The following is an 18843-nucleotide window of genomic DNA, read 5'->3' as shown; positions in this document are numbered from 1 at the left end:
CCTGTAAATGCAAGGAGAAGGAGCCAAATATAATGGGAAGATATTATAATGGGATGTATGATAATTATCTTGTTCTTCGGTATATTTTATTAATTTTTAGATTATACACACACATATATATCAACATCATCACTCTAATTGATGTTATATATTTTAAAATTTGAAATTAACAATTTGTATAATACGTCACATATATGATATAACATGTGGATGTCAGAAAGTAAACAAACAGAGCAAACAAAGTTAGAACTTTTGAATTATTTGGGCTGGCTGATATTATTAGTTAGAATTGTGATTATTATTATAATTTATTTTAGACGGAGAAGAATAGGAATTAGAAACAACATCCAAAACAAACGAAACAATCTACAATCTCTTTTACGAATCTACATCCAAAACAAACGAAACAACAAATTGGAAGAAAAAAAACTAACCTTAATTTACAGTAATAAAGATGTAAAACAGAGAGAATAGATGGTCGTCTCGATAAGCAATAGAATATTTCTATGATCTCGATTTTTTCTTCGTCTTTACCGCATATGGATTTGGAAGCGAGGGTTGGGAGAGGAGAAGAAAGATACGGTCAATCGATTTAGAGTGAGGGCTGAGATAGGAGAAGAAATAATTAATAGAATAGGTAGTCTATCAATTTAGGGTGAGGGTTTTATTTGTAATTTAATAATTAATTAATGATTACATGTAAGCCTCTATGTAACCCATTATGTACACATGACATTTTCCAACATTAATATATAGCACTATATATAATTATATAAACAAATGAAAAAATAATAATTTGTAGAACACGTTATCATTAAACATGTTCAAAAGAGTATTTACAATCTTTAAAATACGTAAGTTTTCACTTTTCATTTAAAAATTATAGAAATGACCTATTTCAAAAAAAAAGGAAAAACATTATTTAAATTACGTATTAGCCACGACAATCGTAGAAATATTTATTGATGATACTATTCTAATGTTTAAATGAATTTTACAAATTTATCTTTCTCGACTTTTTGATCTTGTAGAATTTTTTATATCAAACATATGATGAGACGTATCTTTTTTGACACGTCAAAAATTAAAAAATATAATAGTTCGGTGCTTAAAATATTAATAAAATAAATCAACTTAATTTTATACTTTTTCGTCTCAAAGTTTAGCTCAATTATTATATATGAGTATGTCTCTTGCGAGACAGTTTCATGAATCTTTATATGTGAGATCGGTCAACCATACTGATAGTCACAATAAAAAGTAATATTCTTAGCATAAAAAGTAATATTTTTCATGCATGGCCCAAATAAGAAATTCGTCTAACAAAATACGATCCATAAGATCATTTCACAGTAAGTTTTTGTCAGTACTTGACCAATCTTTTGTTAAGTGTTTTCTTTATTTCCAAAATTACTCCACACATTTGGCTCTATTATATAATTTGTTATTTGATTTGAATTTTTTTAAATGATTATATTTTATATATTATATTATTTATTTAGTTTTTTATTTATTATAATAAAATATGCTTCAATGTTTATATTTCATGATTATATAAAAAAGTCTTCTTCATAAATATCATGTCATATTTTATACCTAATTATATTAATTTCATCTCACATATTGTCTCATATATATCTATACAAAATTCATGTCAGACGATCTCACTAATCAATTTTATGAAATAAATATTTTGCTTGAAGCATCAATAAAAAAAATTATTTTATTGCATCTTCAATTTTACATTATAAAGCAACGTGTTTGTGAAGAAGTATTTATATTTATAATTATATTTTATTATTATTATTATGTCCAAAATGAAAAGAGCTTCATGGGACTGGTGTTGGTGGACCATTAGTTTTGGACAGCTGTATACAATTAAATCTCCCAGCGGTCAGCTGGGTTGAGGGCTGCCCGCTGCCCGGATGAGGCCACAATGGATAGAAGATGACAAAGAATTGGACGTTGACCGGCCACGGAATCTTCTACAGTATATTCCCGCAGGTGCCCGTTGTGAACACTGGTTTATTTTGGACCTTGTGGGGACACCACTTTGTTTTTTTAATGTTAATTAATTTTTAATGCGGTCGTCACATTGTGGAAATCATACAATGTGATTTATTTTCTGTGTTTCTTTCCATTGGACTAAGTTGATATTTTCCATAGGATATAACATACATATGAGTTTAAGACATCGCTTGACCGGTGTGATGAAAAATGAAAGCTTATGAATGTGTAATGCGTACGATTAAAAATATATATAGATATAAAAAAAAATTGTAGTGTAATTATTATTATATAATGTTTTGTTTTATTGATTGTAAGAGGAACAATTTATACTTATCATTATATTGATCGCACCAAATAATTATACTATTTTAATTTTAAAAATCGATAACTTTCACCTTATTTTTTTCAAAAAAAAAAAATTGACGGAAAGTTGATATGAATATCGTTTAGAAGTTGAATAAAAAACATGATTCTATTTAAGAAGGATAATTCGTAGTTATTTTTTAACATTTCTTTCTTTCATGGTTGAAAGTTTTAAAGGAATAACAATCATGTTATATATAAACATATGGATCTCGCACAATGAGTTAGACTCAACTACTCATTATCCAAATAGTAATTTGGGCAGACATGGTGTGAAACACGTGTTACAATGTTATTCTTTCTCTTTGGAAGCGTATGTAAAAAATATCACATCATACAGATCTTATTTCAAATATATCTCAACACTAAGCTTGAGATCATCAATCACATAGCTAACCAGAATTGTACGAGCAGTGTAATCTTTATTTTTTCATGTTTGGTAAGCTTCTTGATATTTCCTCCATTGAGCAATGTTACTCATACCAAGGTATCTCATGATTTACCATGGTCTTTCATGATTTGTTCGATACCCTCTAAGACATTTTGTTGATTAAGCGCATACCAAATTTTACGGAGTCAAACATCATAGTTATCAGAATTCAGTTTGCCACCTTTGTTAATTTTCGTATATATCTTTTTGTTTTATTTCAAGCCTTTTTTTTAAAAAAAAAAATAGCATCATGGCTACATGGAAAGTCGAGCACCCAAAAAAAAATCTAGATTCAACCAAAAAAATCAGAGCTCAATTTTCGAACATGCATGGCAGGCCAAAACTCATTATATTCATTTTCTTCTGAATTTTGTTTTTAAAAAAGAATTAACCAGTGAATCGTCTTTGGAAAAAAAGGCTACAGTCCACAGCTTGGGGGAAAAAATACGTGTTGAAATTGAAAACTTTGTCGTAATGATTCACGTATCGTGTCTCCCCCCCATCTTCCTTTTTTTCTTTTTACATTTATTTTATTAAAGCAAATCATAAATTTCATCAGAGATTTTGAATACGATTCTTTGTGTGTAAAAGAATATGATTCATTTTCTTTCATCTGCATTGCAACACGCAATACTTTTCCACAAAAAAGAAACATCTCAAATGCACATGCAATTTCAGAATTCATGTTAAAAGAAATCTCTACTTTTGATTAACAGAAACAATATAGTTTTTCATTCCGTTAAAGTTTACCGAAATGCAAAAAAAAAAAAAAATCAGAATATCAACTAACACATGACCTCGATATCAATGACTGAAACTTTAACTCAAATATCATATATAAATCGAATAAAAACATGATTCGATTTAAGATATTTTGTAGTTGATTCACTATATCAATAATGCTTCACAACAGTCTGACACCGATAACGAACGAGAAAGAATCGATTTGCATAATCCAAATGCTTAAACAAATGTGCCATATGTTTTGTTTGCAATGGAGAAAGGAAGTCTAGACTTTTCTCACTTCTGAAAGATGCATTGATATATCTATTTTTTTAATGTGTTGTGGAAGTTGGGAGGTTATTGGTAGAAAATAATCGCTCCCTCCAACAATTCAAATTCAAATATTCAAATAAAATATTTGAATTATTTGAGTCGGATGAGCCTTCATGGACGACCCGTTAACCCATTTTGTTTTTTCTTACATTAACCTACTTCATTCTTCATTTTTTAATCGCCAGATGACGTTAGTTTATAATAAATACATAATTTTGTGTGGCAAATAATAGGAAGGGTTTGAATTACCTCCGACTAGTTTCATTAAAAAGAGAAGAAAAAAACTCATGGAATTTGTCAATGCTTAAGACCATATTCTTGCAAGACAATTCTTTCGAAATGCTATTGTTAGGGCTGGAATTGGATGAGGCCCAATAATGGACATATAAGCCCAATTTGGAATGGCCCAAAAATTAAATATGTAACCAAATTTTATATTATTTTAATTGGGTTCAAATCATAGGCCCACGAAAATAAGGTTTTATAGATTGAAGTGAGCGTGAACTAGTTTATCAAATAAACGAGGCAGTGCTTATTGTATAATTTAGTAATTTCTACAAAATTATAAATTCTTACCTGAAGAAAATTATAACTACTAATTACATAATGGAGTTTTTATGTTTTTTAAACATATAAAGTAGGATGCATCCAACAATAATCTTGGAAACCGTAAAAAAATACATATAAAAATTAATGACGTGGAAAACCGTAGTTGATATCATTCAGTACATATCAGATAAACCTCGTACTAACAAAAATTACAAATCTTCTTGAAACTAAACAAGTTCATTCAAGTTAATTTTAATAAAACTTAGTTAATACTTGCTTGTCGAAATGAAAGATGAATACTACTTAAATGACTATTTAGGATATTTCACTCTATAATTTATTATGTTGTAAATATTATTAATTATATTTTTTTATAACAATCTGAAAAATCCTCTTTAATAAAACAATTTGATCGCCCATTACTACTTGAGATAGGAAAAAACTTGTGTGAGACGGTCTTATGGGTCAGACGAGTCTTTTATTTGGATCATCCATGAAAAAATATTACTTTTTAATGTTAAGAGTATTACTTTTTATTGTGAATATCAGTAGGGTTGACCCGTCTCACAAACAAAGATTCGTGAGACCGTCTCACAAGATACATGCTCTTTTGAGACATTTGATTTTTTAAATTAGACTAAAACTCAAAAATTCTTAAAAAATGTTCCAAGTCTCTAATTTGCCGTACAAAATCTATTTCTATTGTTTTCTAGACTTATCTGTTTACCTACCTATGACTAATTGCTTATGTTCCATATTAATTAATGATTTTCCAAGTGATCAGCTGTGTATCTGTCTGATTAAAAATATTAATTACCATTAAAAAATAGTAAATTAGGCATATTCCAAGATCTTGCAGGATCAATTAATTAATTATTCAGCAAAAATAATAATATCCTCCCAGAAAAAGAGAACTCCAAATAAAATAATATTTGTTTAAAAAAAATAATTTAAATTTAAATAATATAAGTGGCATACATCATCCCAAATTTTGCAAGTCGTTATCAAATCATCTTCCATTGAATCCATTTTCTACACACTCCCAAGTCCGCATTTTTAATTGTTATAAATCGAAAGTCTAGTATTTTACTGCGGACTTCGAGTGTACTTGGTGTGTAGGTGGCGGAGTGCAAATGGCGGCTGTGGCAACGTCGTCGCCCATTGGATTCAAGAAAAATTGTGGGTTTTCAGTTTTTGATTTGAATGGACAGGGAAAGTTGCAGTGGCCCGGTATTAGTGCATCCAAATCGGATCTGTTTGGTGGTTCTGTTGGCGTGAATCGTAGAGAAAGTAGAAGAGTTAATGGAAGGAGAAGAATGCCGGTTACCCGTGTGGTTTCTCCAAAAGCTGTTTCTGATTCTAGTTCTTCACAAACTTGTCTTGATCCTGATGCTAGTTCTGTATGTATGCTTTTCTCAGTTGCTGATTTGTGTTTCTTTGATTTTCTCAAGTTGTGCCTTTTGGTTGGAATTATTTTGTTCATTTCGTTGAGCTTTGTTGCGATTTGATTCCATACTTTGGCTGATCTGGGATTCTTTTCTTCTCGTTTTTTTTTTGTCTTGAAATTGTTATATTTTGATTGATTGTTAGAAGGAGTGATGTGTAAGTTTTGGTTTTTTTTACCTTAAAATGCATGGTGGTCTGAATCTCGACTCAAGGGGCATGATGTTTCTCTTTTTTATTGTGTTGAAATGTTTTGGCTGGGGTTTTCTTCATAATTTTGTTGTGTCTTGAAGTTATTCTGTATTGATTTATTTTTACAAGGATTCACATAGATTGAGATGGTTTTCTGAAAAATGCATGATCCGTGTATCCTGATTCAAAGGAAATGCATCATTCAAAGTGAATAAAGTTGTAAATGAACTTTGTTATAAATCATTCGAAGGCATTATGAGGGATTCATTCTTTGTTCCCTGCATGATTTGATGAAGGTAGGACTTACATATCATCTTAACTTGAGTGGCGAAAAAGCTGAGTTTCTGTAACTTTTTGTCATCAAAACCAAATATTGCAAGATTATGGTGGTTTAAGCTCTTCTTAAGTTTTTTTTCATGCTTGTGTTAACGTTGGATTCTGAGAAGTTTTTAGTTCATCTAACAATACCTCTAGATTATGCTTGCACTTTTTTCAGTGGAAGATAGCGCAATGAGCTCCATTTATCCAACTAATCATCTAATACATGAGTTTGTGATTCAGCATGTCACTGAACAAATATTTTTTTCTTAATGTTTGCTCGTGCAGAGTGTTCTGGGAATCATTCTTGGAGGTGGAGCGGGGACTCGACTTTATCCTCTTACCAAGAAAAGAGCCAAACCCGCTGTCCCTTTGGGTGCAAATTATCGCTTGATTGATATTCCTGTTAGTAACTGTATGAACAGCAATATATCAAAGATCTATGTCCTCACTCAATTCAATTCTGCATCCCTTAATCGCCACTTATCACGGGCATATGCAAGTAATATGGGTGGTTATAAGAATGAAGGGTTTGTTGAAGTTCTTGCTGCTCAGCAGAGCCCCGAAAATCCTAACTGGTTCCAGGTAAGAACAATAGGAAAACATGTGCTTATCGTACAATCTCGTAAGCAGGATGTGTCTAAAACTTAATGTAATTTTGCATACTAATATGTTGACAACCTTGATTACTCCTTCTAAAATCTTTTTTTCTCCGAAGACTTCAAGTTAAATGGAATAAGCTTGAGAAGATATAAAATGTCAAATTCTTATTGCTTTATTTGCTACGGATATTTTAGGGCACTGCTGATGCTATAAGGCAATATCTATGGCTTTTTGAAGAACATGACGTTCTTGAATTCTTGATTCTTGCTGGAGATCACTTGTATCGTATGGATTATGAGAGATTCATCCAAGCCCACAGAGAAACTGATGCTGATATTACAGTTGCTGCACTGCCAATGGATGAACACCGTGCTACTGCATTTGGTCTGATGAAAATCGATGAAGAAGGAAGGATAATAGAATTTGCCGAGAAGCCAAAGGGAGAACAACTGAAGGCAATGAAGGTATAAATACGAACAATCATCATATTTCTTATATTGTCTCTTGTAGCATTTATTAAAAATCTAAATGACAGGCTCTTTTGTTCATCTGTCTTTCATGATTATTCTAGATTGACACCACAATTTTAGGCCTTGATGACAAACGAGCAAAGGAAATGCCTTACATCGCGAGTATGGGTATCTACGTTTTCGGTAAGGATGCAATGTTGAATTTGTTGCGTGAGAAGTTCCCTGGAGCCAATGATTTTGGAAGTGAGGTTATTCCAGGTGCTACTTCTATTGGCATGCGGGTAAGTCATAGTTAAAGAGTCGTAGTTTTCCTGATCCACGAGCAAGTCATAATTTAATATATCAGTACTTCCTTTCTGTTCCAATCTTTTGTGTTTCAGGTTCAAGCTTATTTGTTTGATGGTTACTGGGAAGACATTGGAACTATTGAGGCCTTTTACAATGCGAATTTAGGAATCACCAAGAAGCCAGTCCCAGATTTCAGGTCAGTTGCTGTAACATCTTTTTGTAATAAATAAATAAATAAATCATCCTTTCCATGCACCAACTAACCGAGAACTGCATTTTACTTCATCTGCAGTTTTTATGACCGTTCTTCTCCAATATACACGCAACCCCGGTACTTGCCACCTTCCAAAATGCTTAATGCCGATGTTACTGACAGTGTCATTGGTGAGGGCTGTGTAATAAAGGTAAGATTTTTTATTACATACAATCAAAGGAAGATGATGAAGTACAGAGTGAGCTAAACTTAAATGTTTTCTTGTAATCTTCGCAGAACTGCAAAATTCACCATTCTGTGATTGGTCTGAGATCATGCATCTCCGAGGGTGCGATTATAGAAGACACCCTGTTGATGGGAGCTGATTATTATGAGGTATTATTTGATTAAACAAGCTCAGACAATGTTTCTTTCTTTCCCGAAAAGATACTCGTTTTGCAGAAACATAAAAAAAAAACGGGAAATTGGTCTTCAGTCCCCAGCCGTCGATTTTTTTTGTGTTCAGTCCCTGGGTACTTTTTTAGTACCACATTTCCACATGAAGTGTACCACATTTTGTATGACATAGTACCACAATTTTGTGGGTAGGGAGTGAACTTAAAGAAATGTTTTGATTGAAGATTTTTCGCCAACTTTCGAAAAAAAACATATACACATTCTTTTAAAAATCTTTCCTAAAAAGATATTTTGAGCTCATTTTCACATTTCCCAACACATTCATTATTTTACATCAACTTTTTGTCATTACTATGCTAAATGTTAACATGGTACATTAAATTTTAAAATTTTAAAATAGCAATATAACATTCAAAGAAATAATTAACCAACACATTATGACGTGACTTGACATTTACAGCAGACGTTTCCTTCCAAAAATACTACCAAACTGACTTCACATTCACCAATTCATTTTCGAGAAATACATTTCCCAGAAAATACCGAAAGCAAAATCGGACACGCACTTGTATACTTACTCGTATGAAAATGCTATCTCCAACTATTTCATGGTTCTGGTGGTAATCTTGCTTGTTCCTCTGCCCCAGACTGATGCAGACAGAAGACTCTTGGCTGCAAAAGGTAGCGTGCCAATAGGTATTGGCAAGGAATCTCACATCAAGAGGGCAATAATTGACAAAAATGCCCGCATTGGAGACTATGTCAAGGTAAATATGTAGAATGCTTATTTCTGGTGATATAATCCTCACATGATCTTATTCTATTGATCAAAGGAAACTAATTTTCGAACATTGAGATGGTGCTTAATGGCTGCGGTGATTATTTTACAGATAATTAATACAGACAATGTGCAAGAGGCAGCTAGAGAGACAGACGGGTATTTCATCAAGAGTGGCATTGTCACTGTGATTAAGGATGCTTTGATTCCAAGTGGGACAATTATTTGAAGACGATGGATGACCAATTACCTCATGCTCCTTGATCTATTTCACTTCGTTTCGTTGGACTGCACTTTCTCCGAACATATCTTGGTAGGATTCATTTTCCTGCAGTACAGTCCTATAATATGGTGTTAAAATGTTTTCAAAGGAAATTTACTGCTACTCTACTTATAATAGTTGATAACACAGCATGTCTCATCACTTCCGCTTACTTTTTCGCCATATTTTTTACTGATTATATATCTTGATTTGCACTATATCAGCACAATATGGTGTCATTTTTATCTATCTTGATTCACACCCTCGCAATATGGAGGTTTCATCCATCATTTGATTTAACAAAAGAAAAAGGAATGATACAAATCACAGACAAGGACAAGATCGATTCTGGATGAGAATGGAATTCAGCCGTCAGCAACAAGGCCGTTACACACACGAAAGAAATCGAATGAATAATCAAGCATGACTTATGATCTACACCTCAAATCAAATGAATAATCCAACATGACTTGTGATCAACACCTCAATATGTTCTATACATGGCAAATTGGCCAGTCAGTACACAAACAATAGAGACAGAGGTAAAACATTAGGAAGGTGATGCCAGAAAAAGAGTTAAAAAAGATGTAGGTTTTGTCTTGAATGGGAGCAAAAGAAATTGGTACCGACAAAATTTAAAGTTCCTTGATGTGATTCTTTCTCATGTCATTATTCATATAAAGGCTATCCACAACCTTTCCCATTTTTGAAATAGTTTGCGGGATAGATTGCATTAGTTTTGGGGTCGTCAAATATAAGATTACTTAAAGTTTTTGATTACTTAAATTCGCAGCCAATCATCAAGCAACTACTTTCCAGTAAAAAAATCAATAAATATTACTTAATGTTTCTGATTCTTGATCCAAATCTCTTTATTCAGCTACAGAAAACCTCAAAAATCCCACGAGATTTTTAGTATATAAGATTTTTTTTTTTGTCAAAATAAAGAATCGGTTTTGTCACACTTAAAACAAGAAGAGTACATGCGTGTTCATTTAATTTGAAGCGAAACTACAGTTTTTTTTATTAAAGAAAACACAAAAAGTGTGATAAAATTGTTTTTAAGTTATGGTTTTATATTAATTCCAAATGCTAAAAATCTTTAAAAGTTACATATGAATTTTTTGCCATAAATTTGAGATATTTAACATTTTGACTTGTAAAATTAAGTAACCAAAGGGAAAAGAGATATGACATCGAGAGTAGAGGTCATTAATTAAAATATTTTTCTACAATATTAATAATTTCTGCTCGGGAAGAAATATTAATTTGAGATATATGTAATATTTTTTAATATTAAAAAGTTTTATTGTCAGATATCGTTTGATTCGTATGAATGTGATATTAAAATCATCTGAGATTGTTGGAAACTCTTTTAACCATTTTAAAGTAGAATTTTGTTTCCTTGATTTCTTGAATATCAGTTATTGCAATATATTTTTTCCAAGGTTAATAAAAGCAGGAAGAAGTGAAACTGAAGAATGATGCTAGATTTACGCATTACGAGACGGGTCAGTCATGCTTATATTTATAATAAAAGTAATATTTTTGATATAAAAAGTAATTTGTGTCACAAAATTGATGTGCGAGTTTTTGAGTAGGTTTATTGTAACAGTCACTTAGTATCCATAGCCAATTAGCTATATTACCTCCCAACTGCCAAATACCAAGAAACTGATTGAATCAAGTAAGAGTAAATATAAGAGAAAGGCCATTTTCTTGAATGGCACATGTTCACTGATTAGCAGCTGAAGCTACAATCGGACTTCGAACATAATGGAAGCCATCAGTCCATGTCAACCGCCCGTACTTGTATCCCTTTGTGGTTTTTTTTGCTTTTATATTTAACTTAAATCTCTTCTCTTCTCCAATTTTCTCAAACTTCAGAACCTTTGGTTCCACAGAAACTGAAAAGCCCGGTGGCTGATGCACACGAGCTGCATATGTCCCCGGTTTGCCCACGTTCTTCAGCTTTCTCCATACCGTGACTGATCCAGGTAGATTTTGAACACTGATGGAGGGGTAGTTAAAGTCTAGGAGATTGTACTTCTTCGGACAAGCATGAAATGTTCCTGAAAACCGATGAATAATCGTCTTGTTATAGCCAATACCACATAAGAAATCCAAATAATCATTCACGTTCAAGTCATAGACCAATCCAGGATCCATGGCTCGATTCGGTCTGATATGTCCGGATCCGTAAGCGAACGGAGTGGCCTTCTTATAGTCAGCGTCGAGCATAGGATTCACTGTGTTATCTCTTGTTCTTGCTGTCACAAAGATTATCAACACATTTGGTTAGAGGAAGAGAAGATTATAGGAGTAAAGATCATCAAGAAAAGATTTTCGAGTTGTTACCAGTTGTCATAATTGCTGATCGTATTGCTGCAGGGCTCCAATTCGGATGGAGGGTCTTCATTAGCCCAACTATCCCAGCAACGTGCGGACATGACATTGAGGTTCCGGATTCAGAAATGAAAGGAGTTCTCCGGTCATCGAAATCTTCATGTGTGGGGCTTACTCCTTCACTATAAGCAGCAATGATGTTTACTCCTGGTGCTGTAATATCAGGCTGGAGGGCAGAATCATAGAACTTCATTACAAAAGCATTTTAAAAACAGATGGCCCATAGTTTTTAAGATTTTGCAAACCTTGAGTATTTCGGCAGTAATAGTATTTGGTCCCCTTGAAGAGAAAGATGCCATAAATGGAGCAGGTTTCGTGTTCAACTGCGCCTTAGGAGCTGTAATCAACCCTTTCGCATTTCTGGAAAAAAATTGTTACGAATGAATAACACGATAAGATTTATTTATTTATTTATTTTTTGAAAAAAAGAGGGACTTTCTCAAGCTCGTACTTGGTAGTATTGACATAGGCGAAGACTGCTAGACCGTCTGTGTATTTTATATGACTCGTTGGAAGAACGTGAGGATCCGCGATAATCTCATTTCCACTTGCCTTGTCGTTACAGAGAATCATTCCCACGGCACCAGCTCGAAGAGCCTGCTCGCCTTTATCCACTCTAGCAGTTTCCCCCCTCTGACAGACTAATATTTTACCCTTTACCTTGTTTGAGTCTAATGTTCCTGGTTTGCACAATATGCTGCAGAAATTTACTTTTTAACTTTTTCATATCAAGAATTAAATTAAACTCTTCAAGAACAGCATTTTTAGTAAGTCCTTACGCGTCGCTGGCAGACGAATTGGCAGCTTTAGCTTGTGCAGCGCTAATAAGTGGATAGAATCTGTTAGCTGGTAATGCTGTAGAAAGACTTGTTCCCTGTTGGTTCATGCCGGTAAGAAAACAACTTTGGGATATTCTAGGAGAAAAAGGGCTTTATTCATTTTGTTTGTGGTGTGATGGGGAAAGAGGGTGGTAGGGGCAGTTATATTTCAAACCTTAAGGTGCATGCCATTTTGCAACACTGCATAAGCTTCGAACTCACGATCAATGGTACTCGCTCCTACGGTAATCAACCATGGTGCAACATTAGAAACAGATCCTGGAAATGGTCCAGAGTTTCCAGCAGACGCTATCACAACTATTCCATTCATTACGGCATGAAATGATGCGATTGCTATTCCATCATATAGATAATCAACAGGAACTCCTCCTAGAGACACGGAAAGAACATCAACACTATCTTGGATTGCCATATCAAAGGCTTTCATGATATCCGCATCGAAACATTCAGATCCATTGATTTGAGGCCAGCATACTTTGTATGCAGCCACCCGTGCTTTTGGTGAGCCTCCTTTCGCTGTTCCGTTCCCTACGCCAAATACACTTGCATTAGGGACGAAGTTTCCTGCAGCAGTAGATAGTGTGTGCGTGCCATGGCCGTCATAGTCCCGTGCACTGTTGAAAGAAGAGTTAAGTTTTCCTCCAAAGGCTGTGTAGCCTTTGTTGAAGTATCTTCCTCCAATTAGTTTCCTGCATTATTTTATCACAACCGGTGAAATTTTGTCAAACTATACTCATAACCAACTCAAATCAGAGGAAAGACGCCGGTGTGTTACTGTCAAGAGATGGGGGAAAAGGAGGGCACCTGTTGCAGAGGGATCTTGCATTGTCATTGATCTGACAGGTACCTTTCCACTTTGATGGAATGGGTCCAAATCCTCTTTCAGTAAAGCTCTTTGATTCTGGCCAAACACCTGGTAAATCCATGAGAAACCATGACTACAGGCTCATTTTCAGATCAAAGCACAATGCATTATTTGATTCAAAGGGATAAAGGAATGTAGGAAAAGTATGTCTTACCAGTGTCCAGATTTCCTATGATGGTATCTTCACCGAATCGAGCCTTCTTCCATATTGAACTAGGATGAATTACACCATTTTTCTCAAGCATGAGAAAATCCCATGAATGTGTCGTGTGCAATTTTCTACCCTGATTCAAGAAAACAGACACCACATCCGGATGCTCTACCACGAAAAACGTGCATTTTTAGTACACAAATCGATAAAGATGTTAGATATGCATTGAAACCAACCATAGGAATAAATATGTGAAAATCTGATTCAAACCTGCAATCTTTGCTGCCTCATGCTCTTCAAGAACGGCAGCGAAACCATTTATATGTCTCTTGTACGAGTAAAATATCGCATCCCTCGCCTTCTCTTTACTATAATTTTCAGTAACAACAACATCAAAAAACAATGTGATCAAGATCATACAAAGTTATGGATCAAAAGAAAAAGATCATACAATTTTACAAGACAAAAGTATCATAATGTTTCAGCCATATAGCGAATCAGTGAATTTGTTATTCGTACCTTCCTAAGGTTAAGCCAAGTAATTCATGGTGAGAATCTACAACTCTGTGAAGATCAGCAGTAGTTACTTCCGGACCATGAGAATGTCCTCCTAAGTAGACTATGTAAGACTGCACCAAGATCAACAAAAAAAACAAAAACTGTTCAGCAATTTAATTTGCATAACAGGAAACACTTAACTAAATATGTTATGACCAATACAATGTGTACCTTTTTCGTGGCTGAAACTGATTGTTGAAAGACAACAAAAAGAATGAAAAGTGCAAGAAAATATGAAAGCATTTTGCTTTTATCACTTTGAAAAAGGTGTGGTAGTGATACTTTTATATTCATTTGCTTGGTTATTAAGCACAAGTTATAGAAGAGAATCCGCAGTTACTCTTAAATATTAAAAAAATTCGAAAGATCAATCAAATTAAGTATGTTTTATCTGGCCTGATCTTCAGTTTTTTTCCCATGATTTTGGCAAATTTTATTTGATTTCTAAGTTTGTCACATTTAAATTTTCTTCATTAGTATTCTTATGTTACTCCATGATGTTTGCCAAATACCTTATAAATTTGGGATTTTCTATAAATGATTAGATTTTATATGACTCTGCATTCAAATTTCGCAAGACTGAAATAATATCGGTTGATTGGAATATAATAATTGCTTTAAATATTGATACTACAGTTATTTTCATACCTTATTCCATCGGAGCGTCCAACGGTATTTGCTTAAATATGTAAATAATTAAATCCCTTCCATTCATTTCATTATTCTGATCTTTCCATAATTGCCTGCTTTTATTTTTAAAATTTATTATATTAATTGCGATGTGATTTTAGATCAAACTTTAAAATACTGTCTTTTTTCTTTTTTTCTCATTTCATATTTCTAGGGAAAATATTATTGATGAAATGTAGATAATTAACATAATGAGATCCACTTTCCCACTTTTGCTACATTTATTGCTACACAAATATATGTGATATGATTAATCCTTAATTTCCGTTCTTTCTTTCCAATTAAAAACAAACCAAAACAATCACAGAGAATTTCTTCAGGCTTGAAACAAGGAGTTTACCGGTGCCTGGTTTTGTACAAAGAAAAAAGAAAGATTTTTGCTTAACAAAGGTACGAAATAATATGTTCTTGACAGGTGATTTCACCGAGGTTTCTTTTACAGACCACGAAGCACAAAAATGACCAATTTGTCTGCATACCCGACGCTTAACAATCGTCGACTTGAGAATGAAATACAAAGCTAGGGAATGTGGTTGTAATGTCTCTGTTGATCAAAAAAGAACAGGATTAGTTTGTCTGCCAGAATTCGTTAAATCGAATAGAAAATTTATAAAAATTATTGACAATGAAACTTACTTGAGATACTGAAGGGTCATATTCTTTAACAGAGATGGATGCCTCATAACAAGGTTCCTCCACTCTTCGCTGTCAATTTTTCCGTCATGTTTGGTATCAGCTTCCTCAAAAGTCTGAAACCAAGAGATCGTATAATGACTAAAGATTAATGGACAGAAATTGCTCAAACGCTACGGTTACAACATTGCTTCTAGCGGATTGCAAGCGTTATCATGTGAAGTTTCTGAAACATCTTTCCCAGCCATCTAAAAACTTTTAAATTCACAATTCGTGTTAAGCTGTAAAACAACCAAATGCTTGAGTTGTACGAGGTTATGACATCACCTTGTCGATAATACTCTCTATTATATCATCCGAAAGGTTCATTCCAGATTCGGCCAGTGTTGCCACAACCATTTGCTTTACCTAAAATAGCCATATGACATGATCATGATCCACAACATAGCTGTGAAACAATTTAAAATAAACTTTCCAGGACACATTAAATTTACAAGTCGATAAGTTACAATTTGAGGACTTTTTTTAATGAGAGACTATAAAGGACCTCAAATATGTCATATATCATAAAATATCAAGTAGTAAATAGCAAGAAGTCACGTTTCATGCATCGCCAGTAAACAGATGGAAAGAAAAATTAAGGGCGCCTTTGGAATAGAGAATTAGGTGAATTTGGATTGCAAATCCTTATTCCAAATGTACTCGATATGTCTGGATGATTTTCAAATCCATGACATATCGAGTACATTTGGATAAAGGATTTGCAATGGATTTGAAAATCTTTAGCTCTCAATTTTTGTTTTTTCATTCATAATAGTGGATCAAAACCTTAGTTCATTGAGATATTTAAAATCCACTACTTCAAATTCTTTGCCCAAATCAAATCATTAAATCCAAATAAACATAAGGTTCAAGACAAGTGAACCCAACTCCTAGGTGGTGTTTTTAAAAAAATTCATTTAACAAATAGATTTTGAGGTTTGAAATGCACGATCATGATCAAAAGGAAAGGTTTGAAATTACAGGTAAAGGATATTTCAAAATTATCTAAACAAGACGAGTGAGTTTGTATATTAATTTTAAATTATTTGGTCCAAAGCCTTCAACCCAAACATACAGATAAAGATATCCAACATACATTTGTCATTGTTTCTCGAGAAAAAGAAATTTACCTCCTGTCTTTCAATAAAGCCTTGCTGCTTGAGATCATATAATTGGAAAGAAACTGCATGCATCATCGATTTGAAAAAACATCAGAACACAAGTTTCAAAACAAAACAGAGAAGGTAACATGTGATACACTGCTAAAAATAATTAACTTTAATGGATATACAGATATTTTAAGTCTTTTTTCCCAAGATGAACTAAACAAAATGCGACAACGATTTTATTTAAGATTGGAAAGAGTTACAGATTTCAGTATTTAATATCCATTATCTTTGAACATTGCCAGTGTGTGAATGAGTATTGTTTGATAGATAATCTGAGAGAAAATACAACCGTAAAATCCATTAAGACCAGAAATGCGTATTTCTCAAAATTATGACACTCACAATTGATCTTGTCTTCAATAGGAGCATTTGGGTGAAACACTGAAAGAGCACGCGCAAATTCTTCGAAGTCTAACATCCCATTATGCTTGATATCAAATAAGTCAAATACCTAGCAATCAATACGATTAATAACAAAGATCCTATAACACCAGTATCAAAGAACTCCAGAAAACCAAAGGTAGTCGAGTAACATACAAAACATAAATTGAAATTTATCTCAATAACAATAATAGTGACAAAACAAAACAATTATGATTAAAGAGAATACTATAAAAGAAGATTAGAAGGCGGCGATAAAAAAGATGCCAAATATGGAAGAGGATAGAGGAGAAAACCTCGTGGGAATGAAGACCTAGAAGTATTAGACGTTACCATGATTTTAAATGAGAAAGTCACAGAGACATTAATAATGAATAAATAATTCCTTTAGGCAATACAATGAATGAAACTAACCCTGTCAGCAAACAGGCTCTGCTTTTTATTTGTTTTAAATAATGCAAGCTGGAACTCTTCCTGTAAATAACCAAAAAAGAGAGACATGTGTACCAAATAAGATCCACAAATGAATCAAAAAAAAAAGGCATAGGAAAAAATATATTATATGGTGATCATGATGATGGCATTCATTACCTTGTTGATGAGCCCATCATCGATCACAGCACTGCTTATCCTTTTAAATAGTTCATACAACGCTTCTACTTCGTTAACACTGACTGCATCAGAACATGAAACTTAATAATACCACGTGCACTGATTAGCAAGCAATCATATATATTTTTATTAAGTATCAGCCAGTGCACCAGATGACCAATGACTTTAATAATGACAAATAGAAAGTTTTGAAAATCTGGCAACCAGTTTACCAGGATGAACACGGTGAAATCTTTCAAATAAACAAAACATGAAAAATGTCGAGCAACATCAATCTCGCTGTCATAAAAACTCAAAATTTCACGCAATAAGGTCACGCACATACTGTCTCCCTTGCTAGAGCTTCGGGATTTTCCAGGCCCCAAGGTCGTTTGTATATCTCAGAATCACAGCAATTTGCAACAGCTAAAAGTATATGCTTTATCCCATCTAGGCACTGCACCATGGTCTTTTTCCAGAAATCATTACTCGATGCCTTCGAGTCAGTAAAGTTGAAGTTTTTATTCAATACCAAACACCATAAAAATAGATATAGTAGTAATCGTATCAACTGGTGTACAGGAAAATGATGAAATCACTCAAAGATTACCAATACAGGAAAAACAAAGAAAATTTTTCAAATAATTTATCAATACAATTTTATCATCATAAATGCAAAACATCAACATTAGACAGTCTTCAACTTCGTGTCTTTGAAACTCGTGTTTTTGAAACTGACAAAGAAAAATGCTAGTAAGTATTTCAGTTCTAAGTTCCAAAGACTATGATGGGGCAAACAAAAAGACCTTGTAAATATTCAAAACACAGCAACCCACAATCGAAGGACGAGGAAACTCAAATAGTTAATGTTTCAACCAAAGTTAAATTATTTGAAAATGGATTACACAATCGGAAGGGTTTATCCTACTAATTTATGAAAGTTATAAAATTTGGAAACATTTACTCCTGTAGTCTGAATTTGGTTAACCAAATCCATTCGACAGAATCCTAAAACGCATAACTAGGAATCCAAGAAAAGCAAAAATCTGATAAAATTACAATGCATAGCTACTGGTAAATCACAAAGTTAACAATAAGCAACACACTCAGCTATCTTACAATAAAAACTAACTCATGAAACATCAG

The 18843-nt window shown here is 33.3% G+C and overlaps 3 protein-coding genes across 5 annotated transcripts; 1 reads left to right on the top strand and 2 right to left on the bottom strand.

Moving 5' to 3' along the window:
• The first annotated feature begins 5417 nt into the window (after nt 1–5417).
• Nucleotides 5418–9534, top strand: LOC142542696 (glucose-1-phosphate adenylyltransferase small subunit, chloroplastic/amyloplastic-like). The gene is made up of 9 exons (XM_075649473.1): nt 5418–5808; nt 6650–6946; nt 7159–7428; nt 7536–7715; nt 7815–7918; nt 8015–8126; nt 8213–8311; nt 8980–9099; nt 9223–9534. Exons 1-9 carry the CDS (start codon nt 5542–5544, stop codon nt 9337–9339), a joined length of 1566 nt encoding a protein of 521 aa, XP_075505588.1. The 5' UTR covers nt 5418–5541; the 3' UTR covers nt 9340–9534.
• A 1429-nt stretch (nt 9535–10963) lies between these two features.
• On the bottom strand, nt 10964–14491 carry LOC142542695 (subtilisin-like protease SBT5.4). 3 transcript variants are annotated; one of them, XM_075649470.1, is made up of 11 exons: nt 14363–14491; nt 14153–14262; nt 13904–14001; nt 13637–13766; nt 13422–13530; nt 12772–13306; nt 12558–12652; nt 12230–12475; nt 12024–12138; nt 11731–11944; nt 10964–11642 (listed from the first exon to the last, which is right to left on the bottom strand). In XM_075649470.1, exons 3-11 carry the CDS (start codon nt 13949–13951, stop codon nt 11107–11109), a joined length of 2028 nt encoding a protein of 675 aa, XP_075505585.1. In that variant the 5' UTR covers nt 13952–14001; nt 14153–14262; nt 14363–14491; the 3' UTR covers nt 10964–11106. The 3 variants fall into 3 exon arrangements, with proteins under 3 accessions (XP_075505585.1, XP_075505584.1, XP_075505586.1); XM_075649469.1 differs by having other exon boundaries at nt 13637–13801; nt 14363–14485; XM_075649471.1 differs by lacking the exon at nt 14363–14491 and having other exon boundaries at nt 14153–14329.
• Nucleotides 14492–15078: 587 nt separating this feature from the next.
• On the bottom strand, nt 15079–18183 carry LOC142542694 (calcineurin B-like protein 2). Its single transcript, XM_075649468.1, has 8 exons — nt 18040–18183; nt 17698–17780; nt 17521–17580; nt 17068–17176; nt 16687–16739; nt 15842–15922; nt 15518–15630; nt 15079–15425 (listed from the first exon to the last, which is right to left on the bottom strand). Exons 1-8 carry the CDS (start codon nt 18161–18163, stop codon nt 15368–15370), a joined length of 681 nt encoding a protein of 226 aa, XP_075505583.1. The 5' UTR covers nt 18164–18183; the 3' UTR covers nt 15079–15367.
• Between the last annotated feature and the right edge of the window lie 660 nt (nt 18184–18843).

This window comes from Primulina tabacum, chromosome 4, assembly GCF_025594145.1.
Source record: "Primulina tabacum isolate GXHZ01 chromosome 4, ASM2559414v2, whole genome shotgun sequence".
Taxonomy (NCBI): domain Eukaryota; kingdom Viridiplantae; phylum Streptophyta; class Magnoliopsida; order Lamiales; family Gesneriaceae; genus Primulina; species Primulina tabacum.
Note: the sequence above shows the minus strand (reverse complement) of the source record. Positions and strands in the feature narration are given on the sequence as shown.

Bases quoted from the DNA above. Each gene is read 5' to 3' on its own strand.
- LOC142542696 (XM_075649473.1), top strand. From the start codon at position 5,542: ATGGCGGCTGTGGCAACGTCGTCGCCCATTGGATTCAAGAAAAATTGT. The intron at 5,809-6,649 runs GTATGTATGCTT...TTGCTCGTGCAG, and splicing joins TTGATCCTGATGCTAGTTCT to AGTGTTCTGGGAATCATTCT. The intron at 7,919-8,014 runs GTCAGTTGCTGT...CTTCATCTGCAG, and splicing joins AAGCCAGTCCCAGATTTCAG to TTTTTATGACCGTTCTTCTC.
- LOC142542694 (XM_075649468.1), bottom strand. From the start codon at position 18,163: ATGGTGCAGTGCCTAGATGGGATAAAGCATATACTTTTAGCTGTTGCA. The intron at 17,581-17,697 runs GTAATGAATGCC...GGTTATTTACAG, and splicing joins ATGATGGGCTCATCAACAAG to GAAGAGTTCCAGCTTGCATT. The intron at 15,426-15,517 runs GTAAGTTTCATT...TTTGATCAACAG, and splicing joins ATGACCCTTCAGTATCTCAA to AGACATTACAACCACATTCC.
- LOC142542695 (XM_075649469.1), bottom strand. From the start codon at position 14,485: ATGAATATAAAAGTATCACTACCACACCTTTTTCAAAGTGATAAAAGC. The intron at 12,139-12,229 runs GTACGAGCTTGA...ATTTTTTTCCAG, and splicing joins GCCTATGTCAATACTACCAA to AAATGCGAAAGGGTTGATTA. The intron at 11,643-11,730 runs GTAACAACTCGA...TCTTTGTGACAG, and splicing joins ATCAGCAATTATGACAACTG to CAAGAACAAGAGATAACACA.